Consider the following 24,158-nt stretch of genomic DNA (forward strand, 5'->3'; position numbering starts at 1 on the left):
CCGATTTGTCTGAAATTGCAAATCTTAAGGTCTTTTAGGTCCACACATAAATTAGCCGAAAATGATACTTATCAGTGTATATTATGGTATAGCCCCCATATAGGCTGATCTACCGATATGGCTTCTTAAACATCTAGAATTCCGAGTTTTTATGCGATTTGTCTAAAAGTCAAAATTTTGGTCCATAAATAGGTGTGGGTACCAGGTTTCACCTTAAGTCTAAGTGAGCCCGAAATGAAATGCCACTACGTCTAACCTAACCAAATTTCAACCGGATTGGATGAGGACGGACGAGGACAACCAGGACATTATCACAGCAAATGAAATGACCAAAGGGACTATAAAAAGCTTCTTACCATTTAAGTGGCGTTGATCTGATGGGATATTCCCGGCATTACTTCAAATAGCGGTGTACTATATAACGCCCCACTTATTCGCATACACTCCAAAATCCTGGCAGGAGGCGAAAGTAGTCTGCATACCAACACCAAGGAACTCAAATTATACAAATCCGAAGGCATACGGACCTATAAGTCTAAAGGGTGATACGGTCAAAATTTGGTCAAGGGAAAACGCGTGTAAATCGGTGAAATCGTTTATTTAAAAAATCAAATTAAATTTCTTTTTCAAGTTCAATTAGTATAAAATTCAGGAAAAATATTCAGTTAGGTTTTCGCTTTTCCAAATCCGAATTGCCTGGCCTCACGCTTGACACCTGCCATCAGATTTTGTACAGCCACCTTGTCCACCTTCTTCGTCGCAGAAAGCCAGTTTGCCTTGAACTTCTGCTCATCCTTAGCAGTTTTTTTGGTCTTCTTTAGGTTCCGCTTGACAATAGCCCAGTATTTCTCAATTGGGCGGAGCTCTGACGTGTTGGGAGGGTTCTTGTCCTTGAGAACCACCTGCACGTTGTTGGCGGCGTACCACTCCATGGCCTTTCTACCGTAATGGCACGATGCTAAATCCGGCCAAAACAGTACGGAACAACCGTGTTTCTTCAGGAAAGGCAGCAGACGTTTATTCAAATACTCTTTCATGTAAATTTCTTGGTTGACAGTCCCGGAAGCTATGAAAATGCTGCTTTTCAAGCCACAGGTACAGATGGCTTGCCAAACCAGATATTTCTTTGCGAACTTTGACAGTTTTATGTGCTTGAAAATATCTGCTACTTTTCCCCTTCCTTTTGCCGTATAAAACTCCTGTCCCGGAAGCTGCTTGTAGTCGGCTTTGACGTAGGTTTCGTCGTCCATTACCACGCAGTCAAACTTCGCCAGCATCGTCGGGGATCGCGCTTTGGCCGTCGTATTTTGTTTATCATCGCGATTTGGAGTCACTACCTTCTTGTATGTCGATAGTCTGGCTCGTTTTTTTGCTCGATGCACGGTTGTAGACGATACACCCAGCTTATTTGTGGCATATCGGAGAGAGAGGTTAGGGTTTCGCTTGAAACTACCGGCAACTCTCTTTGTCGTCTCTGCGGCTTCCGGTTTTCGATTTCCCCTCGATTCAGACTCCCTGGCTGTCGACAAACGTTCCCCAAACACTTTAATTACATTTGTAACGGTTGATTTGGCAACTTTTAGTGATTTTGCCCGCTTTGCGTGCGAGTAGCTCGGATTTTCGCGATGCGCGAACAAAATTTTGATACGCTGCTCTTCTTGCTTGGACGGCATTTTGACAACTGAAGAATGAATTCCAAAATCAAAATAGGAGCAACATTCTACACACCCACACCTTCAAAATGAGGGGTGTTCGGGTTTCTTAAATGCAAAATTGAAAGAAATCCGTCAAGTTTATATTGACCAAATTTTGACCGTATCACCCTTCAACATCATTTCTGATGAAGACAATCGGATGCGTGGTTAAGACCATGGTAAAAAAAGCGGAATTTCATGCGAAATGCTCTACTGAAGAGAGTATTTCTCTGTTAAGACGTACAAACTAACTGTACGTATGGACATTGAAGGAGATTTCAACAACATTAGTCCCGTCACATTAATCAAGTATTCGGATCCTTAAAAAAATGAATAGCCCATATGCTAAGGAATAGAAGGATAATCTATGGATCGCATGATGTGACCATAACGGCCAATGTAGAGTGGTGTACTCTACAGATAGGTATACTAACAACTATACACGGCCCTCTAAGAATTCTGCCTAAGGATGTATTTGAACCCGTTTGTTACGCAGTCGAAGTTGACGGTCTGGACATATGAGAGCGTCCAAAGGCTAATCTCGACCTATGCGTCAATAGTCTGTTGGACATCAATGGAGAGAATTTGCAACATAGAGATTTTATGCTGTCTTGACAATGTAGGCAATGTAGACCACGTTAACCAGAGCCTTCGACACGATACTGGACTTAAGACCTATAGTAGCTAAGATAAATAGTGTAGCCGTCAATACAGCGATGAGATTTAAAATGCGTGGAGAATGAATAGAAACACAAAAAATGACGAACCATCAAAGGCAATAGGAGAGACGTTGACTGATACCGCAACAAACTGACATTCTGACTCAAGTAGAATGGTCCTGGGAGAATGGGACCCCAGAACACATACCACAGTGAAATAGCTGCTGCACTGATGACTTGAAGATGAACGGGATTGGACATATATGTATAGTACCCAGACACCGAAATCATATTCCAATGCTACCGGACCCCAGCAAACTACTGCTGGCAGAAGTGCGTACCATAACGGAATGTGTTTGTTGGCTTGGAAATTAAATGATTCAACAAAACGTTAATATTTTCCCAGATTTTCGGAATACAGCAGGATCCGTATCATATGGGACATGTCGGAATAAGAGTAAAAGTGAAAGCAAATTTTCTGGCGATAAGAGCTATATTACATAGGAAAGTGAACTTAGAGAATGCAAAGCCAATAGAGACAAGGCTGGCCATTGGAGTTAGATGAATGGGTACGAAAGATACATAAAGCAATGTGGACCAATGCAACGGTCAGAAGGACAACGAAAATACTGTGTGGTGACACATATAAGGAAAGGCTGGAGAACTACTTAAGAAAAGTAGGACGAGAATCGGCAGGACCGCGGAAACGGGCACCTTGAATTGATAGGCCATCTGTGCCGATTAGGAGCAGCAGAGGATGGTAACAGGTTGGCTGATAAGTCCCCGGTCTGACACATAGATGGCGTCGCTAGTATCAAATGCATATTATTTTTATATAGTACCAACCTTTAAATGATTCGTGTCAAAATTTGACGTCTGTAAGTCAATTAGTTTGTGAGATAGAGCGTCTTTTGTGAAGCAACTTTTGTTATTGTGAAAAAAAATGGAAAAAAAAGGAATTTCGTGTTTTGATAAAATACTGTTTTCTGAAGGGGAAAAATACGGTGGAAGCAAAAACTTGGCGTGATAATGAGTTTCGGGACTCTGTCTCAGGGAAATCAACAATAATTGATTGGTATGCAAAATTCAAGTGTGGTGAAATGAGCACAGAGGATGGTGAATGCAGTGGACGCCCGAAAGAGGTGGTTACCGACGAAAACATCAAAAAAATCCACAAAATGATTTTGAATGATCGTAAAATGAAGTTGATCGAGATAGCATAGGTCTTAAAGATATCAAAGGAACGTGTTGGTCATATCATTTATCAATATTTGGATATGCGGAAGCTCTGTGAAAAATGGGTGCCGCGCGAGCTCACATTTGACCAAAAAGAACAACGTGTTGATGATTCTGAGCGGTGTTTGCAGCTGTTAACCCGAGTTTTTCCGTCGATATATGACAATGGATGAAACATGGCTCCATCACTACACTCCTGACTCCAATCGACAGTCGGCTGAGTGGACAGCGACCGGTGAACCGTCTCCGAAGCGTGGAAAGACTCAAAAGTCCGCTGGCAAAGTAATGGCCTCTGTTTTTTGGGATGCGCATGGAATAATTTTTATCGATTATCTTGAGAAGGGTAAAACCATCAACAGTAACTATTATATGGCGTTAGTTGAGCGTTTGAAAGTCGAAATCGCGGCAAAACGGCCCCATATGAAGAAGAACAAAATGTTGTTCCACCAAGACAACGCACCGTGCCACAACTCATTGAGAACGATGGCAAAAATTCATGAATTGGGCTTCGAATTCCTTCCCCACCCACCGTATTCTCCAGATCTGGCCCCCAGCGACTTTTTCTTGTTCTCAGACTTCAAAAGGATGGGAAAAAATTTGGCTGCAATGAAGAGGTGATCGCCGAAACTGAGGCCTATTTTGAGGCAAAACCGAAGGAGTACTACCAAAATGGTATCAGAAAATTGGAAGGTCGTTATAATCGTTGTATCGCTCATGAAAGAAACTATGTTGAATAATAAAAACGAATTTTGACAAAAAAATGTGTTTTTATACCCTCCACCATAGGATGGGGGTATATTAACTTTGTCATTCCGTTTGTAACACATCGAAATATTGCTCTAAGACCCCATAAAGTATATATATTCTGGGTCGTGGTGAAATTCTGAGTCGATCTAAGCATGTCCGTCCGTCTGTCCGTCTGTCCGTCTGTCCGGCTGTCCGTCCGTCTTTGGAAATCACGCTAACTTCCGAACGAAACAAGCTATCGACTTGAAACTTGGCACAAGTAGTTGTTATGGATGTAGGTCGGATGGTATTGAAAATGGGCCATATCGGACCACGTTTACGTATAGCCCCCATATAAACCGATCCCCAAATTTGGCTTGGGGAGCCTCCCGGAGCAGCAAAATTCACCCGATCCTGTTGAAATTTGGTACGTGGTCTTAGTATACGGTCTCTAACAACCATGCAAAAATTGGTCCATATCGGTCCATAATTATATATAGCCCCCATATAAACCGATCCCCAGATTTGACCTCCGGAGCCTCTTGGAGGGGCAAAATTCATCCGATCCGATTGAAATTTGGTACCTGATGTTAGTGTATGGTCTCTAACAACCATGCAAAAATTGGTCCATATCGGTCCATAATTATATATAGCCCCCATATAACCGATCCCCAGATTTGACCTCCGGAGACTTTTGGAGGGGCAAAATTCATCCGATCCGGTTGAAATTTGGTACCTGATGTTAGTATACGGCCTCTAACAACCATGCAAAAATTGGTCCATATCGGTCCATAATTATATATAGCTCCCATATAAACCGATCCCCAGATTTGACCACCGGAGCCTCTTGGAGGAGCAAAATTCATCCGATCCGGTTGAAATTTAGTACGTGGTCTTAGTATACGGTTTTTAACAACCATGCGAAAATTGGTCCATATCGGTCCATAATTATATATAGCCGCCATATAAACCGATCCCCAGATTTGACCTCCGGAGCCTCTTGGAGCGGCAAAATTCATCCGATCCGGTTGAAATTTGGTACCTGATGTTAGTTTACGGCCTCTAATAACCATGCAAAAATTGGTCCATATCGGTCCATAATTATATATAGCCCCCATATAAACCGATCCCCAGATTTGACCTCCGGAGCCTCTTGGAAGAGCAAAATTCATCCGATACGGTTGAAATTTGGTACATTTTGTCAATATATGGCCTCTAACAGCCATGTAAAAATTGGTCCATATCGGTCTTTAGTTATATATAGCCGATGACTTATTACACAAAAACTTTATTTCCATAGAAAATTTTGTCAAATTTTATTACTATAGAAAGTTTTGTCAAAATTTCATTTCTATAGAAAGTTTTGTCAAAAGTTTATTTCTATACAAATGTTTGTGAAAATTTTATTTCCATAGAAAATTTTGTCAAAATTTTATTTCTATAGAAAATTTTTGTAATCTACCAAAACTTTATTTCCATAGAAAATTTTGTCAAATTTTATTACTATAGAAAGTTTTGTTAAAATTTCATTTCTATAGAAAGTTTTGTCAAAAGTTTATTTCTATAGAAATGTTTGTCAAAAGTTTATTTCTATAGAAAATTTTGTAAAAAATTTATTTCTGTAGAAAATTTTGTCAACATTTTATTTCTATACAAAATTTTGTCAAAATTTTATTTCTATACAAAATTTTGTCAACATTTTATTTCTATAGAAATTTTTGTCAAAATTGTATTGCTATAGAAAATTTTGTCAACATTTTACTTCCATAGAAAATTTTGTCAACATTTTATTTCTATAGAAAATTTTGTCAAGTTTTTATTTCTATAGAAAATTTTGTCAAATTTTTATTTCTATAGAAAATTTTGTCAAGGTTTCATTCCTATAGAAAATTTTGTCAAAATTTTATTTCTATAGAAAATTTTGTCAAACTAGATTATATACGTATTTAATCGGCCTTTTTTTGTTTTATATATACCCCGTATGGGCTAACTTACAATTTAGAAGACAGTGTTAAAAAGTTTTACGATACCTTGCCATTGGCAAGTGTTATCGCAACCCAAGTAATTCGATTGTGGATGACAGCCTTTAGTAGAAGTTCCTACGCAATCCATGGTGGAGGGTACATAAGATTCGGCCTGGCCGAACTTACGGCCGTATATACTTGTTCTTTATTAGACCGGTGACTTATCATCCAACCTGTTACATATAAAGCGCGATTTAGGGATGATGAGACCTTGGAACACTACATTAGTCACTGACCTGTCTTTACTAGACAAAGAGTAGACCATTTGGACGAAGAGGTGATTCGGGGCCTGGCCCATCTGGGTAACAAGGACTCGAAACAAATTATGGAATTCGTTAGAGACACAGGATTCTTGAAATAAAAGAAATGTACGATGGAAAGAAGATGTTAGGGCGCACAACAAGTGGAAAATTTATTTTCGCGATTGCTTTCCTGAAAATTATAAATGAAAACAAATATATTCCCATAATGTCTTGCCGAAATTTAGAGGAACAAGAAACTGCGCAGCAATTGAGTTAATTTGTCTGCTTTATATTGAACTGTTTTAATAAAGTAACCGCGAAAATTTCAACTCGACAAGTCAACATGGTACTTACATTTAGGTATGTATCAGCCGACATGAAACAGAGCAACCTGAGTCCTCCTTTCAACCTAACCTAGCGTGTTTGCAGCAGACGGACGGACACCGCTAGATCAATTCAGAATTTCACCACGACCAAGAGTACGTGAGAGAAGATAAACTCCATCGTAGACAATTTTGGAGTTTGATAGAAGAGGCTGACAACAAGTTGATTGAAAATATGAGCTAGACAGCAGTTATTACCGCTTAAGATGTTCATTCTCCGCGAACTCTAGGTTACTGAGCGTTGTAAGTAAAAATATATTTATATTGTCAGACATTTTGAAGGAATTAAACTCAGCTAACCCTAGTGCTCCTATATATATTAACATTGGAATCTATAGCCAAAGTCAGCGTATTGTTTTGTATGTTTATTGAAGTTATTTACAATTTCAATTTGTTACGTTGATGACTCTACATTTTCCTTTATGTTTTGTTACTTTCGTTTGTATTTGCAGGTTGTTGGCATATCGAACGGCAACCACCACCCAGTTCGTCCACACATTCGCCAGGTCGTTATGGTGATTACCTCTGTGATAGTCCTTGGACTCTAATTGAGTCTGCTGCAAAGGCAATGAAAACAAGACAGGGCGATAATGTCGAATTCGTCCTGTGGACAGGGTAAGTGAAATGATATGCACATCTAAATTACTCTCACACCATGTAGAAGGACTAAATTCAATTTGCCTAATTTTCACACAGCGTTTAAAATTATTCTTTGTTATTTAATATGTTTTTAACTGAAGCTATTTCGAAAAGAAGATAATTTTATGTTTTTTTATTTATTTTATAATTTGGTGTTGGTTTTAGAACTAAAACAAAACAAGTGTATACGGCCGTAAGTTCGGCCAGGCTGAATCTTATGTACCCTCCACCATGGATTGCGTAGAAACTTCTACGAAAGACTGTCATCCACAATCGAAATACTTGGGTTGTGGTATCTTAAAACTTCTTAACATCGTTTTCTAAATTTTGAGTTAGTCCATACGTCCATATTAGACAAAAAAGTTATGTATAGTGAAGTCTACAAATAATTACGAATCGATATGGACTTTTTGCACAGTACTTAGAGAGCCAGAATTGAAATATGGGGGTCACTTATATGGGGGCTATATACAATTATGAACTTGATATGGACCAATTTTTGTGTGATTGGAAATCGCTTTATCTGAGGGATATATATAACTATAGCCCGATATGGCATGGTTGTTAACGACCATATACTAGCACAATGTACCAAATTTCAACTGACTCGGATGAAATTTGCTCCTCCAAGAGGCTCCAAAACCAAATCTCGGGATCAGTTTATATGGGGCAATATATGATTATGGACTGATATGGACCACTTTTGGCATAGTTGTTAAATATAATATACGATCACCACGTACCAAATTTCAAGCAGATCGGATGAATTTTGTTTCTCCTAAAGGCAGCGGAAGTCAAATCTGGGGATCGGTTTATATGGGAGCTATATATAATTATGGGCTGATAGGAACCAATTCCTGCATGGTTGTTGGATACCATATACTAACATGACGTACCAAATTTCAACCGAATGGGAAGAATTTTTCTCTTCCAAGGGGCTCTGGAGGTCAAATCAAGGGATCGGTTTATATGGGGGCTATATATAATTATGGACCGATGTGGACCAATTTTTGCGTGGTTGTTAGAGACCATATATTAACATTATGTACAAAATTTCAGACGGATCGGATGAAATTTGCTTCTCTTAGAGGCCTTGCAAGCCAAATCGGGGGATCGGTTTATATGGGGGCTATATATAATTATGGACCGATGTCAACCAATTTTTGCATGATTTTTAGAGACCATATGCTAACACCATGTACCAAATTTCAGCCGAATCGGATGAAATTTGCTTCTCTTAGAGGCCTCGCAAGCCAAATCGGGGGATCGGTTTATATGGGGGCTATATATAATTATGAACCGATGTGGACCAATTTCTGCATGGTTATTAGAGACCGTATACTGACACCATGTACCAAATTTCAGCCAGATCGGATGAAATTTGCATCTCTTAGAGGCCTCGCAAGCCAAATCGGGGGATCGGTTTATATGGGGGCTATACGTAAAAGTGGACCGATATGGCCCATTTGCAATACCATCCGACCTACATCAATAACAACTACTTGTGCCAAGTTTCAAGTCAATAGCTTGTTTCGTTCGGAAGTTAGCGTGATTTCAACAGACGAACGGACGGACATGCTCAGATCGACTCAGAATTTCACCACGACCCAGAATATATATACTTTATGGGGTCTTAGAGCAATATTTCGATGTGTTACAAACGGAATGACAAAGTTAATATACCCCCATCCTATGGTGGAGGGTATAAAAATGATCAAATTAAAATGTAGAATTTTTTTTTAAGTTTTGGGATTTTCTACACAAAAAGAGAAAGCTGACGAGGGCAGTAATACTTCACTAGCTCTAATAAGAATTTTTGTCTATAGTAATTGTCTTATATATCATGTACATCTGAGGAAGCAATTCAGCGAAAATTGCGAAATTTTAGGACGAATGAATTGAATAAATAAATAACACTAGTTTACCATGTACATTTGTTGAGATGTGACTTTTCTTATGTATTTTAATCTGCTGAATCGAAAAATTTTTTAAAATTTTTTTATGGGACAGTTTTGAAGATATCCTGTTATTTTAAATCGTTGTTGATACTTAAATTATATCGTTATATATCGATTATATCGATTATATCGTTGTTGATACTTAAACGAAAGGAATTGAAATGACGAATAATCGTGTGTAATTGGATTTGTAATAAGTTACGTGGTTCAAAAAAATTGACGTAAAAAGGGCAAATTTTCAAAAAATCATGTTTTACAGTGGACCGTTTTCGCCGGAAAAGTACAAACCATTGAAAACAAAATTTTTCTCTCTTTATGGTCATATAGATGATACTCTAACGAAGTAATAAGACCAACTAGAAGAAAAACGACCGAAAAAATACAAAGTTATAAGCAATTGAGTGACCAAATCAGATAGGTAGCTTTTCTCTATAGCAGCCTTTTTCTGTATCTAACAACATACGAATAATTAAACCAAGCTGTATAGATTGTGGCTGTCAGAGAATGAAGCAATCAAATATCAGTTTGATTTTAGCTCTTTTAACTCTTTCTTTGTGCCAGTTAAAAGAATTCACATTTACCCGCGCTCGAATGTTTTTTTTTGTGGTTCTTAATCATTTTGTTTTGTGTGAAGGTATATTTTCAATTTATTAATTTTCCGATGTAAATAACTGACGAGTACTAAATAAGCATGAAACTTATGCAACTGCGATACATATATTGTATTTATTATACCCTGCGCCACACTGTGCAACAGGGTATTATAAGTTAGGTTAGGTTAGGTTATGTGGCAGCCCGATGTATCAGGCTCACTTAGACTATTCAGTCCATTGTGATACCACAGTGGTGAACTTCTCTCTTATCACTGAGTGCTGCCCGATTCCATGTTAAGCTCAATGACAAGGGACCTCCTTTTTATAGCCGAGTCCGAACGGCGTTCCACATTGCAGTGAAACCACTTAGAGAAGCTTTGTAACCCTCAGAAATGTCACCAGCATTACCGAGGTGGGATAATCCACCGCTGAAAAACTTTTTGGTGTTCGGTCGAACCCACGACCTTGTGTATGCAAGGCGGGCATACTAACCATTGCACCACGGTGGCTCCCGTGCATATGTTTGTAACACCCAGAAGGAGACGAGATAGACACAGGAGACGAGATAGACACATGGTGTCTGAGTCGATATAGCCATGTCCGTCTGTCCGTGAACACATTTTTGTAATCAAAGTCAAAGTCAAAGCCATTGATTTTGGAAGAAATCGGTTGCGATTTAGATATAGCTCCCATATATATATATATATATATATATATATATATATATATATATATATATATATATATATATATATATATATATATATATATATATATATATATATATATATATATATATATATATATATATATATATATATATATATATATATATATATATATATATATATATATATATATATATATATATATATATATATATATATATATATATATATATATATATATATATATATATATATATATATATATATATATATATATATATATATATATATATATATATATATATATATATATATATATATATATATATATATATATATATATATATATATATATATATATATATATATATATATATATATATATATATATATATATATATATATATATATATATATATATATATATATATATATATATATATATATATATATATATATATATATATATATATATATATATATATATATATATATATATATATATAGTCAAGTGTGTCAAATTTTATTGAAATCGGTTCAGATTTTGATATAGCTCCCATACATCTAATTTGCTTTAAATTTTGAACATTTCAGATTTAGATATAGCTCCCATATATATCTTTCGCCCGATATGGACTAATACGGTCCCAGAAGCCAGAGTTTTACCGCAATTTGGTTGAATTTTGCACTAGGAGTACAGTTAGTAGTGTAGTAAAGTGTGCCAAATTTTATTGAAATCGGTTCAGATTTAGATATATCTCCCATATATAGCTTTCGCCCGATTTACACTCATATGACCACAGAGGCCAATTCTTAACTCCGATTTAGTTGAAATTTTGCACAGGGAATAGAATTAGCATTGTAGCTATGCGTGCCAAATTTGGTTGAAATCGGTTTAGATTTAGATATAGCTCCAAAATTTTTTGCTGGGTTTAGATATAGCTCCCAGATCTCGATTCATATGACAACGAAGGCTAATGTCTCACTCCGAAAATTCTGAAATATTGCAGAGAGAGATTACAGTTAATATTCTTGCAGTGTGTGCCAAATTTGGTCATAAATATATGTATGTAAGAATGTATTTGGCAATATATATCTTTATATTGTTCCCAAAAAATTTGGCGTATCAAACATTTTGGCCTACACTTTGGTGAATGGTAAAATAAAGTTGGCCGAATTCAGACTTTCATTACTACCCAGGAAAAAAATTGGAAGTTGTTCGAAAGGCACAAGATATTCTTTATTCTTCTTTTAATTCGATGTTTTATAACTCACTTTTTTCATATTTTTAATGGGCAATTCTAACTTGTTTTGTTTCAAATGGGTTAAAAATAGAGTAAGTAATTAATAAAATGGTGCAAATTATTAAAATGTTGTCGAAAAAATGCCAAAATATTAAAAACACTGAATTCGAATCACACCTTAAGAAGTGATGCAAATTCAGTACATCGGCTTTTGAAATGGTGGACATCCGTCCACTTCCGGATCGAAAAAGAACATTTTCACTACTCTTTTGGCGACGTTTTTTGATGGGTTGTTTAAAATAAAAAAAATTCCCGATTTTGAGTGAAAAGAACTCATACTCTAAAAAAAATATTGTCGTGAGGTCAAAGATTTTATGTCTTTAAAATACGAATGAAAATTTTGCGTAGCATAGAAGACGCACTGCAGCGGCTGTTGAATTGGAGGACTTCCGTCCTTTGACATGCCCACGTTAAATTCATCGCTTCTGCGTCAATTTTGCACCAATTCCGGATCCAAAAAGAACTTTTTCACTACTTTTTTGGCGACGTTTTTTTGATGGGTTGTTTAAAATAAAAAAAAAAATTAAATTCCCCATATTGGGTGAAAAGAACTCATACACTGAAAAAAATATTGTCGTGAGGTCATAGATTTCATGTCTTTAAAATACGAATGCAAATTTTGCTTAGCATAGAAGACGCATTTCTCTAATATATAGAGTTTTTTCCGTGCACAAAAGTCGATAAACTTTTCAACGAAGTTGTATTGCCCTTATAATTAAGAGATTTGACTTAAAAAAAGGTATCATAACATGAAAGAAACAAGTATATACGGCCGCAAGTTCGGCCAGGCCGAATCTTATGTACCCTCCACCATGGATTGCGTAGAAACTTCTACTAAAGACGTTATCCACAATTAAATTACTTGGGTTGCGGCCGATGGCAACAACCCAAAATTGTTAGTCCATGCGGGATAAACTGTAAACAAAAGAAAGGTCGATTTAGAAGAAATAATTACGAACCGATATGAACTTTTGTGCGGTAATTATAGAGAATTGCTGTATATGGGGGCTATACTATACAAGTATGAACTACCAAAAATGGCAGATTTTTTACTGTTTGGTAGATTGGTAGAATTCCTGATATTTTGGAAGATTTTGCAAAATAGTCCTCTCCAATTATGAAATGCTTCATAAATTTTCTATAGAAATAACATTTTGACATAATTTTCTACAGAAATAAAATTCTGACAAAATTTTTGTATAGAAATAAAATTTTTACAAAATTTTCTATAGAACTAAAATTTTGACAAAATTTTCTATCGAAATATAAAATTTTGACAAAACTTTCTATGGCAATAACATTTATATAATATAGATCGATACGGACCAATTTTGGCATGTTGGTATCGGCCATACATTAGCGAAATGTACCAAATTTCAACCGGATCGGATGAATTTTGCTCCTTCAGGAGGCTCCGTTGGTCAAATCTGGGTATCGGTTTATATGGGGGCTATATATAATTATGAACCGATATGGACCAATTTTTGCATATACTAACACCTCGTACTAAGTTTCAACCGGTTCGGATGAAATTTGCTTCTCTTAGAAACTCCGCAAGCCAAATCTGGGGATCGGTTTATATAGGGGCTATATATAATTATGGACCGATGTAGACCGATTTTTGCATGGTAGTTAGAGTCTATATACCAACACCATGTACTAAATTTCAGCCGGATCGGATGAACTTTGCTTCTCTTTGAGGCTCCGCAAGCCAAATCTGGGGATCGGTTTATATGGGGGCTATACATAAAAGTGGACCGATATGGTCCATTTGCAATACCATCCGACCTACATCAATAACAACTACTTGTGCCAAGTTTCAAGTCGATAGCTTGTTTCGTTCCGAAGTTAGCGTGATTTCAACAGACGGACGGAAGGACATGCTCAGATCGACTCCGAATTTCACCACGACCCAGAATATATATACTTTATGGGGTCTTAAAGCAATATTTCGATGTGTTACAAACGGAATGACAAAGTTTATATACCCCCATCCTATGGTGGAGGGTATAAAAATGTTTGAGCTAAGGACAACTTGATTTTAATAATTCAGAAAAATTCTTTAAAAATAATGAAATTGTTTTTAAATTAGTTGTCTCTTTGCAACTTGACTACAAAGCAAAAAATCGTTCAAATATAGGACATGTTTTTCAAAACTTTATTTTAAAGAAGTTTTTTTTTTACTTAAAACATAGCATAATTTCTACTGGAAGTCGAGTCTTAATTTGGAAAATAAAGTTATCATTAACTCGTTTTAAAGGACTTTGATAGCATAGGAAGAAAAAAAGCTGAAAAAGCGAAAAAGTCAAATTTGCTTCCTAGAAGCAAGTACACAAAACCCAAATTTAAAAGAGGATTGTGTCTTAAAAGTATTCTTACATGCATTCCCCGCTTCTTTGGCTTGGAATCAATACCAAATTTTTTAAAGTAAAGACAAAATCTTTGGAACCGGGCATGCTTTTGTTTCAGTGTATACAACTCGTCTAAAATGGCCACTGTAGAGCTTTAAACGTATCCAGTGTCCAAACCGACACCGGTTATTCGGTTAACCGTATTCAATTACACAAACAAACAAAAATTGGCATGTTCGGTTTTGATCATCGGTTAACAAGTTTTCTGTATTTCACTGAAATTTCTATATACTTTGTCATATGTTTCTTCCGAAAGTCGAATTGAATTGAGGATGAAAAATAATAGACTACGTACAACACTTTTCTTCTAAGTGCTACAAAATAATTTTTTACTACAGCAGTCTACTATTTCGCATACTTTTAATTCGGAATTATTAATTCTTTGCTGTTTTTAAGTATTTAAATTTTACTAATTTTTATTTAATCGGTCTCGGCAATAAAAAACTGAGACCCGGTTTTTAAACAATGTCGATTTTCGGTTAACCCGAAAACCGACTTTACAAAACAACCGACACCCAATTCAGCATGATCAGTCTTAAAAGTACTATGTTATACTTATTCTATTGCATTTCAAATCCCTACTTTTCAAAACAAAAGCGAATCCCTTGTGAAATTTATTATATAATTGTAAAATGGCTTTGACTTTAAGATTTCGAGCGAAATCTCATTAGCCAAAGTAATGGACAGGAAATCAAGTTTACAAGAAGTACTTTTGTATCAGAAGAGTTTTTTATTTGAAGAAAACCTCTCATAAAAATTATTTAAATTCACTGGTCCAGTGTGGAGGACATTGACGTTGGCAGATTTGCTCTGTTTTCCCATTTTAATTCGTTTACAATTTCTTGGAAGTTCGTTACATTTTATAACCGAAAGAATGTCTTGTGATTGTGCAGATTTTCCTCTATTACCATTAATTTGCTGAAATTATTTTTTTTTTTTTTCAAAGGAAATGTTTTATGCAATCACCTGTTTCCAGTACTTTGTCATCATCTAAGCCATTTTTCTGGTGATGTTTTTCATCTCAAAAGCTGAGTAATAATTCAAGAGGTTCTAAGCGAGACCTAATGCAGGTGCATTTAATTCACAAAATTTAATATCGTCTTTAAGTCTTCTTAAATAGTCGTTCCACAATCATAGACTAGGAGTAAAGGACAATACTTAAAAGACCTGTCCTTTGAAGGATGTAAGAGTGAGTCTTGTGTATGTGTGTGTGCGTGTTTTTATTAAGTTACACATTAAAACATGACAAAATTCCAACCAGAAGGACCGCATTGCAGTTGAAAAACGCTACGTTCCAAGCGAAGAAAAACCACTGCCAAGTAATAAAAGGCAAGCTGACTAGTAAAAGTCAGTTTGCAGTTGCCTGGTAGCTCCTGGCTTAGATGTCCTCATCAACATCAGCAGTAGTCCCCGCACTGGGCTCTGCCTTGCAACTATCAATTTGGTAGCCAGTCTACGTGGCAAGGGAGAAACAAGCATCTTGGAAAAGAATACCTTTGGATGTTATACAAAAACTTTCCGACCTGGTGTGCTACTGTATGAGTACAGGTGAATCGTACTAAAGCTTTGTTAATGTCCTTGGGGTGTTATTAGTATAAACCCAGCACTGTTTTGTCTTCGCCACATGGAAGCACCGACATGAATACACACAAACTTGCCCCCAAAACACAATGGTCACAATGTCCTTTTTGTCCTAGAAGTTAACTAGAATATCCACAATTTAAAAATTATATTCATATACGATACTGGCCAACAATAAAGAGAATCGAGAACATTTTGTAGTGTGTTTTCCTCTACTATTTCGTAGTTCTTAAACGTTGAACATGTGTCCACCTATAAATTCGAGCGTACGATTCAAAATAATTTGCTAACAAGCGGCACTAAGTCTTTGTATCAGAATAGAGACACTATTGGTCTTCAAATCACTACCCAGCAAAAAAAAAGAGGTGCCAAAAAATACCCACCAAAAAAAGCGTCGCCAAAAAAGTAGTGAACATTTTCTTTTTGGATCTGGAGGTAGTGCCAAATTGGCGCAGAAGCGATGAAATTAACATGGGCTTGTCATAGGACGGATGTCCACCATTTCAACAACCGCTGCACTGAATTTGCATCACTTCTTAAGGTGTGAGGCGAATTCAGTGTTTTGGATGTGAATTAAGAAATTTTGTGATATTTTGACAAATAAATAATTTTTAAACATTTTTATGATTTTTAACGCATTATAACGCTTGTCCGGATTTTTTTTTGTGATCAAATATTTTCAAAAATTCGAAATTTCGATTTAGCATTTTTGTCGGCAAAATTTAAATAATTTGTACCATTTTATTAATTCTTAATCTGTTTTTAACCTATTTGAAACACACAAAAAAATAAATTTCCCATTAAAAATATGAAAAAAGCGAGATATAAAGAAATTGGCTCAAATGATCTTCCTGTGCAGTTAAAATAAAGAAAATCTTTGGGAGAGCATTTTTGGAAGTTATTTTAAAGTTGTGCCTTGAGAAGAACTTCCAATTTTTTTGCTGGGTAGTTAAAATGTTCTTTTCGAATTCGGAAGCGGTGTAGAATTGGCCCAGAAGCGATGAATTTAACATGTACTTGTCACAGGACGGATGTCCACCATTTCAATAGCCGCTGTACTGAACTTGCATCACTTTTAAGGTGTGATCCGAATTCAGTGTTTTGGATGTGAATTTAAAAATTTGGCCAAATAAATAATTTTTATAATTTTTATGATTTTTAGTGCATTCTAACTCTTGTCTCAAATGTTCGACTTCAAAAATTCGTAATTTTTCTAGAATGGATTTAATGATTTTTCGCAAAATTTGAATAATATGTACCACATTATTAATTATTGCTCTGTTTTTAACATATAAGCATAAGAAGCATAAGCAAAAGAAGTTAAAATTAACCATTAAAAATATGAAAAAAGCGAGTTATAAAGAATTGAATTGAAAGAACTTCCTGGGTAGTTAAAATAAAGAATATCTTACGGAGGACATATTTGGAAGTGCTTTTAAAGTTGTGCCTTTAGAAAAACTTCCAAATTTTTTGCTGGGTGTGCATTGAATTCCTATTGTGGGCAAACAAATACTATGGTTTTGTTCATAATTTTGAGATTCTTTATTTATTCTGGCAAATTCAATATGTCCCCCGTTTAACTGACTGAAGTCAAGTTTTTTTTTTTCTCAAATTCTCGTAACAGTAACATCCCAGCAAACAAAGTGGGTTGATCGACGTGCTGCTGATGGATACTTAAAATAAAACTGGCACGCAATTTCATCAGCATCGGCAGCACGTCGTTCATCCCACCTCTTTTCAATTTTGATTTTAAAATACATAATTTACAACTTCGTATATGTCAGGGTTTTTCCCATTAACTTTTGTCTTAATGTCCAAAAAGAAACAAGTATATACGGCCGTAAGTTCGGCCAGGCCGAATCTTATGTACCCTCCACCAAGGATTGCGTAGAAACTTCTACGAGAGACTGTCATCCACAATCGAATTACTTGGGTTGTGGTATCTTAAGTCGTTTTCTAAATTGTGAGTTAGTCCATACGTGGTATATATTAGACAAAAAAGGTATGTATAGGTAAGTCTACAAATAATTACGAATCGATATGGACTTTTGCACGGTACGTAGAGGAACAGAATTGATTTATATAACTATAGACCGATATGGACCTAGTTCGACATGGTTGTTAACGGCCATATACTAGCACAATGTACCAAATTTCACCTGACTCGGATGAAATTTGCTCCTCCAAGAGGTTCCAAAACTAAATCTCGGGATCGGTTTATATGGGGGCTATATATAATTATGGAGTGATATGAACCAATTCCTGCATGGCTCCAAAACCAAATCTCGGGATCGGTTTATATGGGGGCTATATATGATTATGGACTGATATGGACCACTTTTGGCATGGTTGTTAGATAGCATGTACTACCATCACATACCAAATTTCAACCGAATCGGATGATTTTTGCTTCTCCAAAAGGCACCGGAGGTCAAATATGCGGACCAATTTTTGCATGGTTGTTTGAGGCCATATATTAACACCACATACCAAATTTCAACCGAATCGGTTGAAGTTTGCTCTTCCACGAGGCTCCGGAGTTCAAATCTGGGGATCGGTTTATATGGGGGCTATATAAAATTATGGACCGATGTGGACCAATTTTTGCGTAGTTGTTAGAGACCATATACCAAATTTCAGCCGGATCGAATGAAATTTGCTTCTCTTAGAGGCTCCGCAAACTAAATCTGTGGATCGGTTTATATGGGGGCTATATATAATTATTGACCGATGTGGTCCAATTTTTGCATGGTTGTTTGAGGCATATATTATCACCACATACCAAATTTCAACCGAATCGGTTGAATTTTGCTCTTCCACGAGGTTCCGGAGGTCAAATCTTGTGATCGGTTTATATGGCGGCTATATAATTATGCATGGTTGTTAAAGACCATATACCAACACCATGCACCAAATTTCAGCCGGATCGGATGAAATTTGCTTCTCTTAGAGGCTCGGCAAGCCAAATCGGGGGATCGGTTTATATGGGGGCTATATATAATTATTGACCGATGTCGACCAACTTTTGCATGGTTGTTAGAGACCATATACCAACACCATGTACCAAATTTCAGCCGGATCGGATGAAATTTGCTTTTCTTAGAGCATTCACAAGCTAAATTTGGGATTCCGTTTATATGGGGGCTATACGTAAAAGTGGACCGATATGGCCCATTTGCAATACCATCCGATCTACATCAAGTTTCAAGTCGATAGCTTGTTTCGTTCGGAAGTTAGCGTGATTTCAACAGACGGACGGACGGACATGCTCAGATCGACTCAGAATTTCACCACGACCCAGAATATATATACTTTATGGGGTCTTAGAGCAATATTTCGATGTGTTACAAACGGAATGACAAAGTTAATATACCACCCATCCTATGGTGGAGGGTATAAAAACGAATTTTGACAAAAAAGTGAGTTTTTCTTTGTGAGACCGGGGACTTATCAGCCAACCTGTTATGTATCCTCCATCATGGATTGCTTAAAAAATGCTAAAGGGTGGTTAAATTGTAAGGGCCGATGTTGAATGTGAACCACATCTAAACGCCAAGTTTTTTTCCGAATTTTATTTGACATTTCTCTATTTCAGACTTACTCAATTTGAACCATGGAGATATACACAATCCAACAACGTGTTAAATGGTTCCAAGAAATGGCAACAGTGGATGATAAGTTTTCGAAGAAAATCATCTTCAGTGATGAGGCACATTTTCACCTCAGTGGATTCGTCAATAAACAGAATTGCCGCATTTCGGCGAATGAGAATCCAAGAGTGATTGTCGAAAAACCAATGCACCCACAAAGAGTGACTGTTTGGTGTGGTTTATGGGCTGACGGCATCATCGGGCCGTATTTTTTCCAAAATGAGGCCGGTCAGGCAGTTACTGTGAAAGGTGTTCGCTATCGTGAGATGATAACGAACTTTTTATGGCACGAATTGGAAGATATGGATGTGGACGATATGTGGTTTCAGCAGGACGGTGCCACTTGCCACACAGCTAACGAAACAATGGCTCTTTTGCGCAACAAATTCAATGGCCGTGTTATCTCACGTAATGGCGATGTCAATTGGCCGCCAAGATCATGTGATTTGACACCGTTGGACTTTTTTCTTTGGGGTTATTTGAAAGAAAAGGTGTACGTCGATAAGCCAGCAACAATTCAAGAGCTAAAGGATTAGATAATTCGGCACATTAACGTCATAGAACCTCCATTATGCCTCAGCCTCAACGAAAATTTGGACCATCGGATGAAGGTGTGCCACCGAGGTCGCGGCCATACATAATTGAGCAATACCACTATATCATAATAAAATAAAATTACAATAATTTCCTAAATAGTTTGTGTTTTATTCAAAATCAACCTTGAAATTTTAACCACCCTTTACTAAAGACTTTCATCCACACTTACTTGGGTTGTGATAACAGTTGTCGATGTTATTTATAATTTCTAAACATTGTCTTATAAATTGTATGTTAGTCCATATGGAGTCGAGGTTAGATAACTAAGGCAGAATAAATACCTATATCAGCATCTTAAGTTCTTGATCGGTTAATTTAGAGGAGTCTTACTTCTGTGATATTGGCATTTGTAATACAGGTTAGTTAAATATTTCTAAAATTAATCTAGTTTTTTCTTTATGGTGGTTTCATTATTTTCCGAGTGTAGAAATTTGTTTTGTAGTACCAATTCTCTGTTTCAATATCAACATCATTAGTGTAAAGACCACATCTTTGGAACCGGGCAACCGTTTTGTTAATTTTGTATCATGTAGCAATTGGTAAAATATTTTAGTTCAAGTTTTTTTCAAAAAAAGCCTACATACTCTGTCAGGGAGCCACCGTGGTACAATGGTTAGCATGCCCGCCTTGCATACACAAGGTCGTGGGTTCGATTCCTGCTTCGACCGAATACCAAAAAGTTTTTCAGCGGTAGATTATCCCACCTCAGTAATGCATTTCTGAGGGTTTCAAAGCTTCTCTAAGTGGTTTCACTGCCGTTCGGACTCGGCTATAAAAAGGAGGTCCCTTGTCATTGAGCTTAACATGGAATCGGGCAGCACTCAGTAATAAGAAAGAAGTTCACCAATGTGGTATCACAATATACTGAATAGTCTAAGTGAGCCTGATACATCGGGCTGCCACCTAACATAACCTAACCTAATTACTCTGTCTTTATGGATTTAGATTTTTGTTTGTATACGTGATCTATGGTGGTGGGTACGTACCCACAATTGTCACAGTTGGTAGAATTCTACTAAAGAAAGGTAGATTTTTTTTTACCGTTTGGTTGATTAGTAGAATACTTGATGTTTTGAAAGATTTGTCAAAATATTCCTTTTCAACTATGAGGTACTTCACAAATTTTATATATGTTACAAATAACAAGTATATACGGCCGTAAGTTCGGCCAGGCCGAATCTTATGTACCCTCCACCATGGATTGCGTAGGAACTTCTACTAAAGGCTGTCATCCACAATCGAATTACTTGGGTTGCGATAACACTTGCCGATGGCAAGGTATCGTAAAACTTTTTAACACTGTCTTCTAAATTGTAAGTTAGCCCATACGGGGTATATATTAAACAAAAAAAGGCCGATTAAATACGTATATAATCTAGTTTGACAACATTTTCTATAGAAATAAAATTTTGACAAAATTTTCTATAGAAATGAAACCTTGACAAAATTTTCTATAGAAATAAAATTTTGACAAAATTTCCTATAGAAATAAAAATTTGACAAAATTTTCTATAGAAATAAAAACTTGACAAAATTTTCTATAGAAATAAAATGTTGACAAAATTTTCTATGGAAGTAAAATGTTGACAAAATTTTCTATAGCAATACAATTTTGACAAAAATTTCTATAGAAATAAAATGTTGACAAAATTTTGTATAGAAATGAAATTTTGACAAAACTTAGTATAGAAATAAAATGTTGACAAAATTTTCTACAGAAATAATTTTTTTACAAAATTTTCTATAGAAATAAAATTTGACAAACATTTCTATAGAATAAACTTTTGACAAACCTTTCTATAGAAATGAAATTTTAACAAAACTTTCTATAGTAATAAAATTTGACAAAATTTTCTATGGAAATAAAGTTTTGGTAGATTACAAAATTTTCTATAGAAATAAAATTTTGACAAAATTTTCTATGGAAATAAAATTTTGACAAACATTTGTATAGAAATAAACTTTTGACAAAACTTTCTATAGAAATGAAATTTTGACAAAACTTTCTACAGTAATAAAATTTGACAAAATTTTCTATGGAAATAAAGTTTTGGTAGATTATTTTTGGCGATATGGACCAATTTTTGTGTAATAAGTCATCGGATATATATAACTAAAGACCGATATGGACCAATTTTTACATGGCTGTTAGAGGCCATATATTGACAAAATGTACCAAATTTCAACAGTATCGGATGACTTTTGCTCCTCCAAGAGGTTCCGGACGTCAAATCTGGGGACGGTTTATATGGGAACTATATATAATTATGGACCGATATGGACCAATTTCTGCATGGTTGTTAGAGACCATATACTAACACCATGTACCAAATTTCAACTGGATCGGATGAATTTTGCTCTTCCAAGAGGCTCCGGAGGTCAAATCTGGGGATCGGTTTATATGGGGGCTATATATAATTATGGACCGATATGGACCAATTTTTGCATGGTTATTAGAGGCCGTAAACTAACATCAGGTACCAAATTTCAACCGGATCGGATGAATTTTGCCCCTCCAAGCGGCTCGGAGGTCAAATCTGGGGATCGGTTTATATGGGGGCTATATATAATTATGGACCGATATGGACCAATTTTTGCATGGTTGTTAAAAACCGTATACTAAGACCACGTACTAAATTTCAACCGGATCGGATGAATTTTGCTCCTCCAAGAGGCTCCGGTGGTCAAATCTGGGGATCGGTTTATATGGGAGCTATATATAATTATGGACCGATATGGACCAATATTTTCATGGTTGTTAGAGACCATATACTAACATCAGGTACCAAATTTCAATCGGATCGGATGAATTTTGCCCCTCCAAGAGGCTCCGGAGGTCAAATCTGGGGATCGGTTTATATGGGGGCTATATATAATTATGGACCGATATGGACCAATTTTTGCATGGTTGTTAGATACCATATACTTAGACCACGTACCAAATTTCAACCAGATCGGATTAATTTTGCTGCTCCGGGAGGCTCCCCAAGCCAAATTTGGGGATCGGTTTATATGGGGGCTATACGTAAACGTGGTCCGATATGGCCCATTTTCAATACCATCCGACCTACATCAATAACAACTACTTGTGCCAAGTTTCAAGTCGATAGCTTGTTTCGTTCGGAAGTTAGCGTGATTTCCACAGACGGACGGACAGCCGGACAGACGGACAGACGGACAGACGGACGGACGGACGGACGGACATGCTTAGATCGACTCAGAATTTCACCACGACCCAGAATATATATACTTTATGGGGTCTTAGAGCAATATTTCGATGTGTTACAAACGGAATGACAAAGTTAATATACCCCCATCCTATGGTGGAGGGTATAAAAATGTCGACAAATTTTTCTATAATAATAAAATTTTGACAAAATTTTCTATAGTAATAAAATTTCAAAAAAAATTCTATAGAAATAAAAATGTCGACAAATTTTTCTATAGAAATAATATTTTGACAAAATTTTCTACAGAAATAAAATTTTGACAAAATCTTCTCTAGAAATAAAACATTTTTTGTTTGGTAGTTTTCTGGTAACATATTCTCAAATTTTTGATAGATTATTTATAACTCGAGTGGCAACTGTGTACATTGTACCCCTCCCCAAAACATCTAATGGTCGTCTCAGAATCTTCATCTTTGGTGAATTCTTCCTGGTTGCCCGTCTGCGTGCTTTTACCATCATACTTGACTTCTTTGTGGCAATTCTAATGCCAATGGCTGTACATTATATCGAAACATGTTTTCCATTATTTTGCGTAAACTATAATCAACAGACATTTTTAAGAT

The 24,158-nt window shown here is 36.1% G+C and overlaps 1 protein-coding gene across 1 annotated transcript in view; it reads left to right on the forward strand.

The window, feature by feature from the left end:
* The window catches only part of LOC142235690 (cyclic GMP-AMP phosphodiesterase SMPDL3A), a 329,846-nt gene that overhangs the window by 15,201 nt on the left and 290,487 nt on the right, over window positions 1-24,158 (forward strand). Inside the window, exon 3 of the mRNA XM_075306949.1 lies at window positions 7,417-7,579. Within this exon, the coding sequence (XP_075163064.1) occupies window positions 7,417-7,579 (163 nt within the window). The remainder of the gene's footprint in view (window positions 1-7,416; window positions 7,580-24,158) is intronic.

The sequence above is a fragment of the Haematobia irritans genome, chromosome 4, assembly GCF_050003625.1.
Source record: "Haematobia irritans isolate KBUSLIRL chromosome 4, ASM5000362v1, whole genome shotgun sequence".
Taxonomy (NCBI): domain Eukaryota; kingdom Metazoa; phylum Arthropoda; class Insecta; order Diptera; family Muscidae; genus Haematobia; species Haematobia irritans.